This window comes from Xenopus laevis, chromosome 5S (genome assembly GCF_017654675.1).
Source record: "Xenopus laevis strain J_2021 chromosome 5S, Xenopus_laevis_v10.1, whole genome shotgun sequence".
NCBI classification, from domain to species: Eukaryota; Metazoa; Chordata; class Amphibia; order Anura; family Pipidae; genus Xenopus; species Xenopus laevis.
Genome location: NC_054380.1, coordinates 104,941,694 through 104,955,851, shown reverse-complemented (window position 1 = coordinate 104,955,851; position 14,158 = coordinate 104,941,694). Strand labels below are relative to the sequence as shown.

General features: G+C 40.2%; 1 protein-coding gene across 1 annotated transcript; it reads left to right on the top strand.

Moving 5' to 3' along the window:
* Nucleotides 1-397: 397 nt before the first annotated feature.
* p2ry1.S (purinergic receptor P2Y, G-protein coupled, 1 S homeolog) lies at nt 398-4,053 on the top strand. Its single transcript, NM_001085759.1, is given in 2 exon segments — nt 398-541; nt 1,300-4,053. A coding segment is annotated over 1 exon segment (1,086 nt). The 5' UTR covers nt 398-541; nt 1,300-1,361; the 3' UTR covers nt 2,448-4,053.
* The last annotated feature ends 10,105 nt before the right edge of the window (nt 4,054-14,158 follow it).

Here is a 14,158-nt window from a genome sequence, read left to right as displayed (position 1 = left end):
ATAGTGTAAATGGGATCCTAGTGCAACAGGACAGGCTGGCTATAGTGTAAATGGATCCTAGTGCTAAAGGACAGGCTGACTATAGTGTAAATGATATCCACAGCAACAGGACAGGCTTAAGTTGGTGCTAGCCGGGCATTGGAGCACCAGGACAAAGACAATCTGACCAATACAGCCTGTGGGAAATCTCTCCCCCTCCAAAATTTCACAGATCTCTCCTTATCAGAGGGAGTGTTGTTTTAGAGGGATGAGCTGGGAGGACACGCCTGCTCCATGTGACAAGTTCTTTGCAAGGAAGGTTGGACTCTGCCCCCTCCCACCATCTCTCCCTGCCGCCTCCCTCCTCATTCTCACTGGCTCCCAGTCTCCGGAGGAGCAGAGGCTGCTGCTGGTGTAAGTTGCAAGTGCGCTGGACTCAATGCGGCCAGGCAGACGGTGCCTCTGACAGACAATGCAAGTTTGCTGCTGCGACCGTGCGACTTGCTGAGATGAGTTCAGGGAGCCAGTTGATGAGGCAGGATCGCAGGGGCTGCGCTGGGAGGTAAGTAAGGCACATGCTGTAATGTACTGGGGAATGTGCTGCTCACGCCCGGGCTTTTCTTGTGGGTGGAAGTTTATTCAGTGATCATGCACTTTGTACTACTGTGCCCTTGTATTTATGTGCCCTTGTATTAATGTGCCCTTGTGCTACTGTGCCCTTGTATTAATGTGCCCTTGTGCCAGTCTTAAACAGGGGAAAGTTTCTTAGATACAAAGCGCTCACATGCCCCTCCTGTACTTTTTGCTTTAGAACATCACATGCCAAACACTTCTCCTGCCTTCACTTTCTTTCTGCAATTGCTTCTCTGAATATGTCAATGTTACACTTCATAAAGGGCTGCTGTGATAGCAAGAGCGCCCCTAGTGGCCTGGTATATAAGGCCATGCTTCATTGAAACCCCAGGAAGGTGTGTGGGATGCAAGCAATATGGCAACACTAGTCTTCCATGCATTGAAATGTGCAGAGAAAAAACAATCAGTTCAGTGTTGTCCTTCACAATGAATGAAAGATAAGATTACTTATAAATACTATACTTGTCTATATAGGGCTTTTAATCTTGCATTGCTCATTCTTCCTACTGTTGCTTAGCTACAAACTCCCACAGTCACTGGTCATCTTCCTCTGTCTGGGTGGGTTGCTGGGAATTGTAGTCCAGCAACGGGGATAAAAAGCCTTGCATTAACCATTTAACTGTTAAAGAAATGACTGTCAGCTCTTTTTGTCCCCCCTCTTTTTTTTTTTCTTTTTTTTTATTATAGATGATTGCATCCACCAGCCGTGTTGTGTTCCTGTCCCTGCCTGCTTTTGACTTGAAAAGATCATGACAGAAGTCTTTCTCTCAGCTCTTTTGAATGTTACTCAAAGCACTTTGCTGGCAAGTGGCTCATCAGCTGGGAATGTCACAAAATGCTCTCTGACAAAGACAGGCTTTCAGTTCTATTACCTCCCTGCCGTCTATATTGTCGTCTGCATCACGGGATTCATTGGGAACAGTGTGGCCATATGGATGTTCATTTTTCATATGAAACCATGGAGCAGTATCTCGGTCTACATGTTTAACCTGGCCCTGGCAGATTTCCTTTATGTCCTGTCTCTGCCAGCCCTGATATTTTATTATTTCAATAAAACAGACTGGATCTTTGGGGATGCCTTGTGCAAACTGCAACGCTTTCTTTTCCATGTAAATCTTTATGGCAGCATCTTGTTCTTGACTTGCATCAGCGTGCACCGTTACACGGGGGTCGTGCATCCACTTAAGTCACTTGGGAGGCTGAAGAAGAAGAATTCCATCTACATCAGTGCACTGGTCTGGTTCATTGTCATCGCCGGCATTTCTCCCATCCTTTTCTTCTCTGGGACTGGGATCAGGAAGAACAAAACCATCACCTGCTTTGATACATCTTCTGACGAGTACCTGCGAAGCTACTTCATCTATAGCATGTGCACCACCGTCTTTGGATTCTGCATTCCCTTCATTTTAATTCTGGGTTGTTATGGATTAATCGTCAGAGCTTTGATTTACAAAGACATGAACAATGCCCCCCTAAGAAAGAAATCTATTTATCTGGTTATTATTGTCTTGACTGTCTTTGCTGTCTCCTACCTTCCTTTCCATGTAATGAAGAATCTAAATTTAAGAGCCAGGCTGGATTTTCAGTCTCCCGAGATGTGTAACTTCAATGACAGGGTATATGCCACCTATCAAGTGACTAGGGGTCTTGCTAGCCTCAATAGCTGTGTAGACCCTATCCTGTATTTCTTGGCAGGCGATACCTTTCGAAGGAAGCTTTCCAGGGCGACCAGGAAAGCATCCAGAAGGAGTGAGGCTAATGTGCAATCTAAAAGTGAAGAGGTGACTCTCAACATCTTATCAGAGTACAAGCAGAATGGGGACACGAGCTTGTGAAGATGAAAGGTCAGGGTGGACTGTGATGGCCAACTGTTGGAACACATCCGTTCAGAGAGTTTCCCTATGGTGTGTACGGGTTAATTAACAGATCGGGCAAGAACCACTGCAGTTTTGGTCAGAGGGAGCTGAAAATCGTTCTACAGCATGAGAGACATTTGTCTTTGGAGGAGATCGGAGAAGAACAAAAAGGATGTTCAATCTGTGTGTATATGGTGTGTGTATTCGCTATCTACACTATCTATACCATGGTATTTTTTACTTTTACTAATTATTCCAGAAACTACTGTGAATAAGGATTAACTACAGCTAACATGGTGAAGGAATGTATCTCAACAAGTCCTAATGTGCTGTTTCAAGTTAATCTAAAGTATTTGTTAACCAGCTGGTTTTATTTCTTGTGCATCAGTTTGGCTTAGCAGTAGACCTACAGTAGACCCCCCCCCGGGGGACATCAGTTGAGTATTATTGCAGTAGAGGTATATGTTAAACAATAATTCTCTATGTTCATAGAGGGCTGGCCTGGGAAGCGCCCTTTCTATATCTGTCAATCGTTTATGTAGCTGTGTCAGTAAAAGAAGATGAACAAAATGAAATATCTTTGAGCCAAAATCCAATACATTGGGTTGACAGAGAAGTGCTGAAATAGATTATTTCCCCCCCTTAGGCTGGTATATATTGCACAAGCAGTAGATTCTTTGACTTACCCTTTCATCTTGTGTAGACAAAGCTCTTGGGTTCTGGAACAATTACACACCAAATAGAGTTCTTTGGAAGTTTTTCCGCATCAAGGAGAAATCTGATTGTTCGGGGTCTTATCACTGGGGAAAGCTAACGAACTACAGGACTGAAGCTGAAAAGCCTACTAGTTAGCTATTGCTAGATGATTAGCTACCTCCAGCTCATTAATGCAGGGCAAGTGTTATGCTTGGTCCCATTTAAACACCACGTACTGTAACGGGGTGCACTTTTCTTTTTCATTTATTCAATTTCTTTTAAATCCTTTGTTCTGATCCGGCTAACTCCGGACAAATACAAAGTATATAAAGTCTTGAAATAGGGTTGAAGGGGTTTCCGCCAGCTCCTACATACCAACCGTTACATTTTCTTGATGTGGGGCATGATATCCGATATCTTGTCAAATGAATATGAAGGGATACATATGTGATATACACGTTTAATGTACTGTGGACATTTTTGCATTTAGTACGTGTTTTAATGCTCCTGTGGAAAAAAAATGTTTTATTTTTGTACTATTGTAATTTAATATAGTTCAGTAAATCGGTTTTTATTTGTGATTTAACAGTGCCATTTAATTGATTTTTTTTGCCTATGGAGACAGTGTTACTTGACTTTAAAAGCTTCTCAGGTTTTGTAACGGATATCGAATAGTAGATTGCCACAAAATGTGTTTAACTATCACAATCAAAGGGTTGCCCGTTGCCGTACGGCGCTGTGATGTGTGCATGTAGGTGTACAGTGTGTGTACAGCATGGTATTAGACACTAGCATCTTTACAAGGGAACAGCAAAGCTACACAAGTGTGTCTGGTGTTGTACTTAGCAATTTAAACCTGAAAGAGATCCAATAAAACTCTAAAATATTATCTGCCTTATTTAATATTCTTAATCGTCCAGAAAGCGATGTGAGGTGTCCAGAATCAAGTGTGAATCCAGCAAACGTTGAACATTGTATTCATTTGGGGAAGGTATTTCGAAGTGAATATGTTATATGGCAGGAATGGGCTATGTATTATCATCAGGCTGCAATTCCCAATGTTCCACTTTAAGTCCAGGCTACCAGGCTGGTGGTCAGACACTAAGAAATGTTAATTTGACAGGTTGCATGACCCTGCCATAAGCCAGTGCACACGGTTATAGGAAGGACAGCACCGAGTGCAAATTATTTGCAGCGAAGTTCACCTTATTTAAAGCTGTCATTCCCATTTAGCCCCTTCTGCTATTTACCTGCTCGGCCGACTAAATGTGTATGACAGCAGCAGCAAAGGTTCATTCATATATCTGCAGGTCTAGTCAAGGTAAAATAAACTCATTTGCTACATTGTGATATTGCCCCTGGTCTGTGCTGCTGAAAGTCGCCATTTAATATGATGAGCCAGCTGATTGCCAGTGAGGTTATGAAAGCTTACTGAAGCAAGAAATGGGTTATTTGTGTTAATGCAGGAAAAAAAGTAGAGTAAATGTAGTATACTGTAAGGTGTTCATATCTTTTTTTTTTTCTTTTTGCTTCTTTTTCAATTAAAAAGGTAAATGCAGCTGGGATGAGGTGGCCGGAGGGTCTTTGCAGCTGGGGGATGGTGTGGGGCCCCTGTGGCTGTGGGCTCTGGGCCTCTTAGTCCAATGCTGAAGTGATCACAGTGAGGGCCAAGGAAAACTTGCTGTGAGAGGACTACAACAATGCACTCTTTGTCCAATGGTATTTCTTAACCGGCCCAATTGGTGTTTTAGGATCGGGGCACATGGGCAGATTTAGGGAGATTAGTTGCCAGGTGACAAATCTTCTCTTCAGGGTGACTATTCTCCCCAGTCTGCCTTCTGCCAGCTAAAATGAAATTCGCCTGGGGGCAGGCACTCGGAGTGGTTTGTTTTCTGAAGTCGCCCGAAGTTTCCGTGTGAGGCAATTACAGACTTCGGAAAATGAGCCGCTCTAAGTGCCTGCCCCCAGAGTATTTTCATTTTAGCCAGCGGAAGGCAGATCGGGGAGATTAGTTGCCCTGAAGAAGAGGATATTTGTAACCTCCCCGAATCTGCCTGTGTGCCCTGACCCTAACTGATTTCCATCCAGGTATCAGACTCCATCAGTCCATCTGTTATGTCCCATACACAGGCCAGTAGCCTGTGACTCACTCTAGAGGGATCAAGTTGCCAAATTTTATCGGTCCATGTATGGCCACCTTTACTTTGATATACAGATCCTCCCCCCCTCCAGTAGAGCAATGAGGTCATGGATATCATTGTGACTGCAGCGGTTGGACTATTATTATTATTTGTTTTTCGCATCTTTACATTTTTTACACCAGTTCTCTCATTATAAGGGACTGGAGTTTCTACTGTGTGATGTCTTTTCACCATTGAACATCTTAGTAGTGCAATGGAGAAAAGATATAAATTACTGCCCATGGGCAAATTTGCCCAGTGTTGATAAATGAGCCCCAGTGTGTTCTATGTCATTATTATGTTTGCCATTTTTATGCTTTCTTAATTGTCTCATTTTATAGTTTATCCGCAGATTAGAAATGAAAGTATTTTTTGCATAAAGTCTCTTCCATTAGGACTGGTTTCCAGAGAGAGCCTGCCATGCTATGCCAGATTCATATCCATGAACCAACGATTTCATCATTGTAGAACTAGGGATGCACCAAATCCAGGATTCGGCTTTTTTCAGCAGGATTCGGATTCGGCCGAATCCTTCTGCCCGGCTGAACTGAATCCTAATTTGCATATTCAAATTAGGGGCGGGGATGGAAATTGCGTGACTTTTTGTCTCAAAACAAGGAAGTAAAAAAGGTTTCCCCCTTCCCACCACTAATTTGCATATGCAAATTAGGATTCGTTTCGGTATTCGGCCGAATCTTTTGAGAAGGAATCGAGGGTTAGGCCGAATCTTTTGAGAAGGAATCGGGGGTTCGGCCGAATCCAAAATAGTGGATTCGGTGCATCCCTGGGAGGAACATATACTGTATTTTATAGAGAATGGAAAACTATAAACTGTATATCTTTGCTATATTGGCATTCCTAGTCTCAGGAGATGACTGTAATAAAAATATCAATTTGTTAGTTACCAAACATAGACACACGGATATGGGGCAATTTGATGAGTCAGTGTTTGCAGATAGACTGATAATGGAAAGAAGGGGTGCCTGCCATAATACATTTCTAGGCTTGTCACGGTGTGGTACATGCAAGTACAAAATGGAACAAAGAATGCAACACACTGTAGGATTTAGCACATACAATTCAATGGCTAATTCGATCAATAAATATTGACTAGTGTGACTGGAACCTGTTGGTCTGTTTAAACATTGCGCATTTGTCCTTTGTCCTGCTGAGTTCAGGAGTTATCTTTCTATCTAAATTTTTTAATACTTTGCCTAAGAATTACAGATTTGTAATGACCCAAGATATCTATGTACACATCATGTGATAAACTTTTAAATAGTTAAACATTTGGTAAGATAAATTAGTAAACATTGTTTACTTTTAAGGCGACAACCACTAGAATAGTGGTTAACTATTATATTAGGGTTGGAACTATATCTTACTTTACTTTACTATTTAAAGGGTATACACCTAAAACACTTGCTTAATATGTACACAATCAGTAGGACTTGTGCTGAAAATGCCGGTTCCTTTAAGTAAAAAAAAAGTTTTGCTATTGTAAAGCAATAGTACCAAACTTCCTGCACCCCCTCCCATTGTTAACGGTAATTTGTTTAGCTTTTCTTATCTTGCTTTGAACAAACAAACCCCTCCCATCCCTAAACTGCAGCAGTTTAGCCACTCATTATTAGATGGCTTCTTAGGGCAATGAGAGATTAGGACATTAGTCTCCCGTGATAAATCTCCTCTACCACGTTTTACCAAACTCCTGCAAATGCTTTCCCACCAGAAATAAAGCGAACCATTGGAGGGAAAACACACGTGTTTTTGTTGTAAAGTCTCCCAAAGTTGCCTGGCCACACACCCGACCTCAGAAAAATTTAAATTTGTGTATGTTTTCCCACCAGCGAATTACTTTATTGCCGGTTGGAAGGCATTTGCAGGACAATTTACCAGTCACTCCCGGTAGAACAGATTTATAGCAGGCAAATAATCTCTTATCATTGCCCTTAAGGGATTAGTCACTCGCAGGTTTTTTAGGGGATTGGTAATTTTCAGATTCTTCTTTGCTGCTCAGCAGAACCAGGAAGTGACAGGAACTAAAACAAAATTGATTTTATGTTCTTGTCTAGCACCAGTGACCAAAAGATGGATATTATAAATAGATATTTCTTGATTAAAGGGTAAAGTTGCTGTACCGTGTTAGCCAGTAAAAATGTTACAGGGAACCCTTTTGAAATAAAAAAAATAACAAAAGTGGGTGGTATGAAGGTGATACCTTTATTGGCTAACTAATATAATCATAGCAAGCTTTCAGAACATTTTAGATCCTTTTTCAAGCAGATTACTAGGGGTGCACCAAATCCACTATTTTGGATACCAAACCGAATGCAAATCCTAATTTGCATATGCACATTAGGGGTGGGAAAGGAAAAATTGGAAAAAAATTGGTTTGCTTCCTTGTTTTGTAACAAAATGTCATGTGAAATCCTGCCCTCCCCACAATTTGCATATGCAAATTCGGATTCGGTTCGGCCAGGCACAAGGATTCGGCCGAATCCGAATCCTGCTGAAAAAGGCCGAATCTTGGCCGAATCCCGAACCGAATCCTGGATTCGGTGCATCCCTACAGATTACACTGCAGCTGTGGTGTTCTCTGGTATATATACAACATTCAGCTCATAGGTCACATGACCAACAAAAAGGAATATCAATCTATGTGTGAGGAGTCAGTCATGTAAGAGGGGATCTGCAAGAGATAAGCAGATAAGGTACAAGATAATGTGGGTCAAAGAGGCTGAATAGAAATTAGGTCTGAATTATTGGAGTGTAGAATCAAAGGAATTTCATATGATCTCTTAGTCCATATACAGACACGTTGGTATCTCTGCAGGCCCGGATTTGTGGAAAGGCCATCTAGGCCCAGGCCTAGGGCGGCAGGATTTTAGGGGGGCGGCATGCTGCCCAACCAAACCCACATTTATTCAAAAACACTGGGGATGCAATGGAGATACAATCATTTTTTTAATTTCCCGTGCACCAATCTCCATTGCTCCAGTCCAGATAATGAAAATTTGCATGAATAAAGGGAAGGGGACAGGAGCGATGAATGCCAGTGGGCCTAGGGGAGCCCACTATGTAAATCCGGCCCTGTATCTCTGACCTGGTGCAGTCCTTTCTTAGTCCACATAATTAGCCATAAATCCAAGGCCCAGGTTTAGTCCATTCTTCAGAGAATTGAAAGTTTCCATTGATTAAGTTTCCATTGATTAAAGAGGTTGTTCTTTTTTGTTCAAATAACTTTTAGTATGATGAGAGTGATGTTCTGAAACAATTTGCAATAGGTGTTTGCAATAGGTGGTTTTTGAGTTACCGTATATAGTTTTTTATTCAGCAGCCTTTGAATTTGCAATTTTAGAAATCTGGTTGTTAGGGCCCAAATTTCACTAGCAACCATGCATTGATTTGAATGAAAGACAGAAATATAAATAGGGGAGGGCCTGAGTAGAAAGTAAAAAAAAGTGGCAGCAACAATACTTTTGTAGCCTTATGGAGCATTATTGTTCTTTGATGGAGTCAGTGAAAGCTGGAAAGAGTCAGAACAAAAAGGCAAATAATTCAAAAACTATTAAAAAAAAAGAAAAAAATGAAGACCTATTGGAAAATTAGAAATTGTATAACATACTGAAAGTCCGCTGTAGGTGAACCACCCCATTAAGACAATGGGCAGAGGGTATGTGTAGCATGGGCCCTATGCATTTAGCTCATGTTGAAAAGGTATGCATACCTCCCAACATTTTGGAAATGGAAAGAGGGACAAAAAGAAAATGTTATGACCATGCCCATTTTGTGGCCATACCCCCTAATTACCATGTCCATTTTACAAAATTTGTCAGTTTATGGAAGTTTAGTTATAGTGGTTCTGTATTCTTCATGTCATTTTGCTGCCCTTTACATTTGTGCTTTAAGGATATTTCTGGGTCGCAGAGGTTGTAAGAATTGTTAAAGTGCTGGTTGATGATAGACCCATTTCTAATATTATATTAAAAGAACATCGTATGTTTCTTTCATTTCAAAGATGTTCTGATACATTCTGAGAAATAAAGGCAGTTAAATGAAAAGAGGGGAATCCTTTGGTTAAATCTTTTCGCAGCAGGCGAATTTCTTTGCTTTTTTGCCCCCATGTCTTATCGGCTGAAGGAGAGAAATACCGATCAAACACCGTTTGTACCTCTGTCATAGTTAAGAATTAATTTCTTCTGAAACAATTATTTAAGCTGGAGCCATTAAGTTCTGTGCAGCTGTAGATCCCCCTTAGAGTCCTTCTTATGGATTGCTGTGATAAGCACTCTCTTTCACTGCCGCCATCCATGAGTTGCTAGCGTTTTTTTATTCTATATTTGAGAAAACATGCTTCGCTCTCTTGAGCAAACCGTTCATTTCCTCCAATCATTTTCAACATGGTGTTTAGACATCCCCTTCTTTTACCCTGCAAAATCATCACTTGGTAGTGTTCAGAGGCTGAAATGTGAATTTGTTCTCTGTGCTATGATAGGTGTCATAGAGGCAGCACAATTATACTATTCACTCATTTATTGGTTCTTCCTAATAAAGGTGACTAAAATAATGTAATAAAATGTGCCCAGGTATAGTAAACCATAGCAATTCATCAAATGTTTGCTTTCAAACAGCTGACCAGTAAATAATTAGTTGCTATGGGTTGTGTGATCAGAAGCAAACCCTGGACATTTATTTATTTGATAACTCTGTCAAATGATTTGTATTTCAGAACTCTGGAGTTTATTCTGACATGCCAATAACAATGGGTACAGCTATGGCAAATTGGGACCTGTTATCCAGAATGCTTGGCAACTGGGGTTGTCCAGATAACAGATCTTTCCGTAGTTCTGATCTTCATACCTTAAAGTGGTCGTTCACCTTCCAAACACTTTTTTCAATTCAGTTGTTTTTAGATTTTTCACCAGAAATAAAGACTTATTTCAATTACTTTTGATTATTTATTTTTTACTGTTTTTCCAAAATCTAAGCCTGTCCTTCAGTAGTTCTTCAGTAGTCCTGCTAGCCATTCCTTTGATTGTCCTGTCATCGAACCCCCAGTGAGCACATATTGTACGACTCAAGATCAGAACACCATGTTTTGCAGCAGAGGGTAGAACACTTTGCCGCTGCCCTCATGATTACTACTTATTACCCTATGTCTATCCTAGGTTGCAATAGCAACTACATTTCGGTACCTAAGATGATGTTATTGTAAAACTAAATAAAATTATTCAGGTTCTGGGAACAGTAGCAATATGGGTAAATTATTTATTTGGCCCCTACAGAGCCTGTAATTGTCACTTCATGCATGCACCCCACCAGATATACTGTACCTTAACTTGTCCATACACGTACATTGTTTTGTATGATATTGGTATGTGCTTGGTGGTCCGTCTATCTTGACCAATATCCATGTTCAAAGGATATCGGTTTGTTCGTTATTTGGGCAGGTTTGAAAATGTCATCTGTCCCTGCACCATTTTTAACAACTGCTTTTCCAGTTGTTTATGCTCTTTGCATGAAGGATGAGAACAGTAGAGTAGAGTACTCAGAGAATAATGTAGTAAAATGCCTCAGTGGTGCTGGTGGGCTACCCATCCTGTGACCTTATTCGTGGTTTTTGTGCTACAACACCTAGACGCACAAAGGTCAAACTTCGAAATCATTTTTCGTTTTTAAAAACTCCCCTAAACTCCCATAAATTCGAAATTCGACCAATCGAAATTTATTTATTATTATATTTAAAAAACGAATTTTTTAAACTCGGAAGCATGGCATCGATTGGAATTTTAAAAACTCGATTCGAGTTTTTTCTCCGAAAATAACTCGAATGTCAGTAAGGCTGCAAACAACTCAAAATTGATCCTTGGACCTCTCCATTGACTTAAACAGCAATTTGGCAGGTTTCAGGTGGTGAAAAGTTCTTAAAGTATAATAAATCAGGAAAATCGAATTTACATTTTTTTTAAAAACTTCAACCAAATTTGAATAACACCCTAGCCTCATTTGACAGTTTTGACTATAAAAATTAGAACTGAATTAGAATTTTCAATTCGACCCTTGATAAATCTGCCCCCTAGAGTGGCTTCATGATGGACGCTGCCATGTTATCACACGGAAATATTTCAATGCTATAAAACCAGCGTCTTATGAATGCAGATGTGTGACAGGTACTTATCAAGTGTTTGGGACAGGAACACTAGATTCGGTTCGGGATCCTGCCAGGATCCTTTTTCAACAGGATTCGGCCAAATCCTTCTGCTAGCCGAAACGAATCCGAATCCTCGTTTGCATATGCAAATTAGGGGTGGAGAGGGAAATCACGTGATATTTTGTCAAATAACAGTAAAAAATGTTTTTCCCAGTAGTGGTGGAGAAATGGTGGAGAAATGGACTGTACCAAATCCATTAAGATCTTTGATTGGAGATTGCTGAATAGCTTTTATGGCTGTTAGATGGGGCTCCACATGTATAACCTTTTCCTGAAAGAGTTCATTGCAAGCGTAATATTTAAACTTACTTAAATTATTGTTTCAGAAGGTGATTGGGTGAGCTTCTGGAGGAGGGGCGGGCAGTATGTGCACCAAGGCTTCCTCGGCAGTAGTTACCCCACTGAGAACAAAAGGGGTGATACTGGTATCCGATCTAAAGGGAATTGAGCATTCAAGCCAACATGCTGGAGCCTTGTTCTTGGCACCAATATGGTGTTCCCCAGGTTACTCCTGCAGAGCAGTATCTTTGGCTCAAGAAAAGCCTAGCAGCATTGTGCAGGGCACGGAATATGTGTTTAATGAAGGTGTAACAAAGGGCAAAGAAATCTATACACGTGTGTAACATTTAATATAGTTTCATTCACAGGCAATATAATAGGAAAAGGGAATCCCATAGGTCAAATTTATTTATCTTTCTGTCATGGAGCTTTGAGCCCCAGTGTTTAGATGTGACCTAAACTGCCTGTAACACTCCTCTCATTACCATTTTGACTTGATTTGATAGCTGCTCAGCTCTACCCTGGTCAGGGCACCCGTGCATTGGCACCTTTATGGGGTGTCCTGCTCACAGGTTGTTGCTATCCAGCATTTCCTTCCTGCATAGGGTTGCCACCTTTTCCTGGAAATAATACCGGCCTTGCTATATATTTATAATTTTTTCCTATTAATAACATTGAAATCAACCATCATTGTTACTGGCCAGGCCGGTAAAATACCGGCCAGGTGACAACCCTATCCCTGCACTAGATCCTACGTACAAGAAGGATTACGTGAACATGGTACTCTTATCCACACATAAACAAAATATGACATCTCTCAGCAGACTTTATTCAGATGTACTATTCAGGTAATAACATATTGCTTAAGATATTACTGCATTCCTACAGTGCTGAGACAGCTAATAGAATAGCAACACCCTTTTCCTCAAAAATCAGCAGTGACTTACCAAAAATATATATGGTAATAAATCAAGATTTCTTCCCCTGTATAAGATAAAATGACAAGCTTTTGTTGCCTCTCAGGCTTTATTTGATTAAAATCAAGATAACTTTACATCTCGAATGGAAACAGTGGCATTCCAGATGTAATTGTATCTGCTTCTACTGAGCATATATTAGCATATTGCTGGCACAAACAGGATTCCACCGTAAAGGAACAAGTAATGACAAGCTTCAGCGCGAATGCAGGAACTCTGCAGGTATTTACCTTAAAATTGACCTTTTGTATCTCAAGGAACAGTTGTTGGATCAATTGACAGGTTCCACACACATGATTTAGGGCAGCTCCTGCTATTATTTGATTATAGTTAGAAAGAGATCTTTATCTCATGTTTTATATTTGATGCCTAAGCTATTTTAGTATACTGACCCCTCCCTAGCATACACATATGCTTATATAATACACATAAGCCACAAATATCCTGTAAATGAATAAATAAATAATATCCTTATACTTATATACTTATACCTAGAAATAGAACTGCACAAGGCCAATTTACTAATATAGGTGCTTAATTCCACCAGTACAGTTCTCAGAAGTTTTGATCAGTCTACTACAGTTATCCAGAATATGTGGGCCCTAGGGTTTTCCAGATAAGGGATCTTTCTGCAATTTGAATCTCTATATCGTAAAGTGATACTAACACTAAAAATGTTCTTTTCAAAATATTAATCTACACTAAAAGTTACCTATAGGTCATGTTGAAAGTTTTTCACTGATAGTTCTGCTTTTGTAAGTAATTGTCACTTGAAGTTCCTAAACCTGACTGTTTTGCCAACCTGACTGTCCCTTCTCAACCTGTTAGTTAGAGTTTCTAATGCTAATGGACTTCTGCTGCACAAATATGGCAGCCCCCTCATAGAGGAACATGGGGATAAGAAAGTTCATGTAAAAGCATCAGGCAAATACTTTTATGGCAAAATGATAAAAAGCATTCAAAGACAATGTTATGATAGATATGGGTTATTTTCTGATGTCAGTATCTCTTTGTCTACTAAAAAATCAATTAAACATTAATTAAAACCTAATAGGGTTGTATTGCCTCCAATAAAGATTAATTATATCTTAGGATCAACTACAAGGTACTGTTTTAGTATCACAGAGAAAAAGGAAATAAGTGGCAAGTTTTGGTTGCATAAAACCAGATATACTGCCAAACAGACTGACTGTCCACAAAGGGGCTACCAAATAGCCAATCACAGCCCATAATTGGTAACGCCCTGGAACATTTTCATGCTTTTGTTACTTCCCACCTCCTTTTACAACAGAATGTGGCTTACAGTTAAAAAAGGTTGGTGTGAAATTGTATGGATACACATAT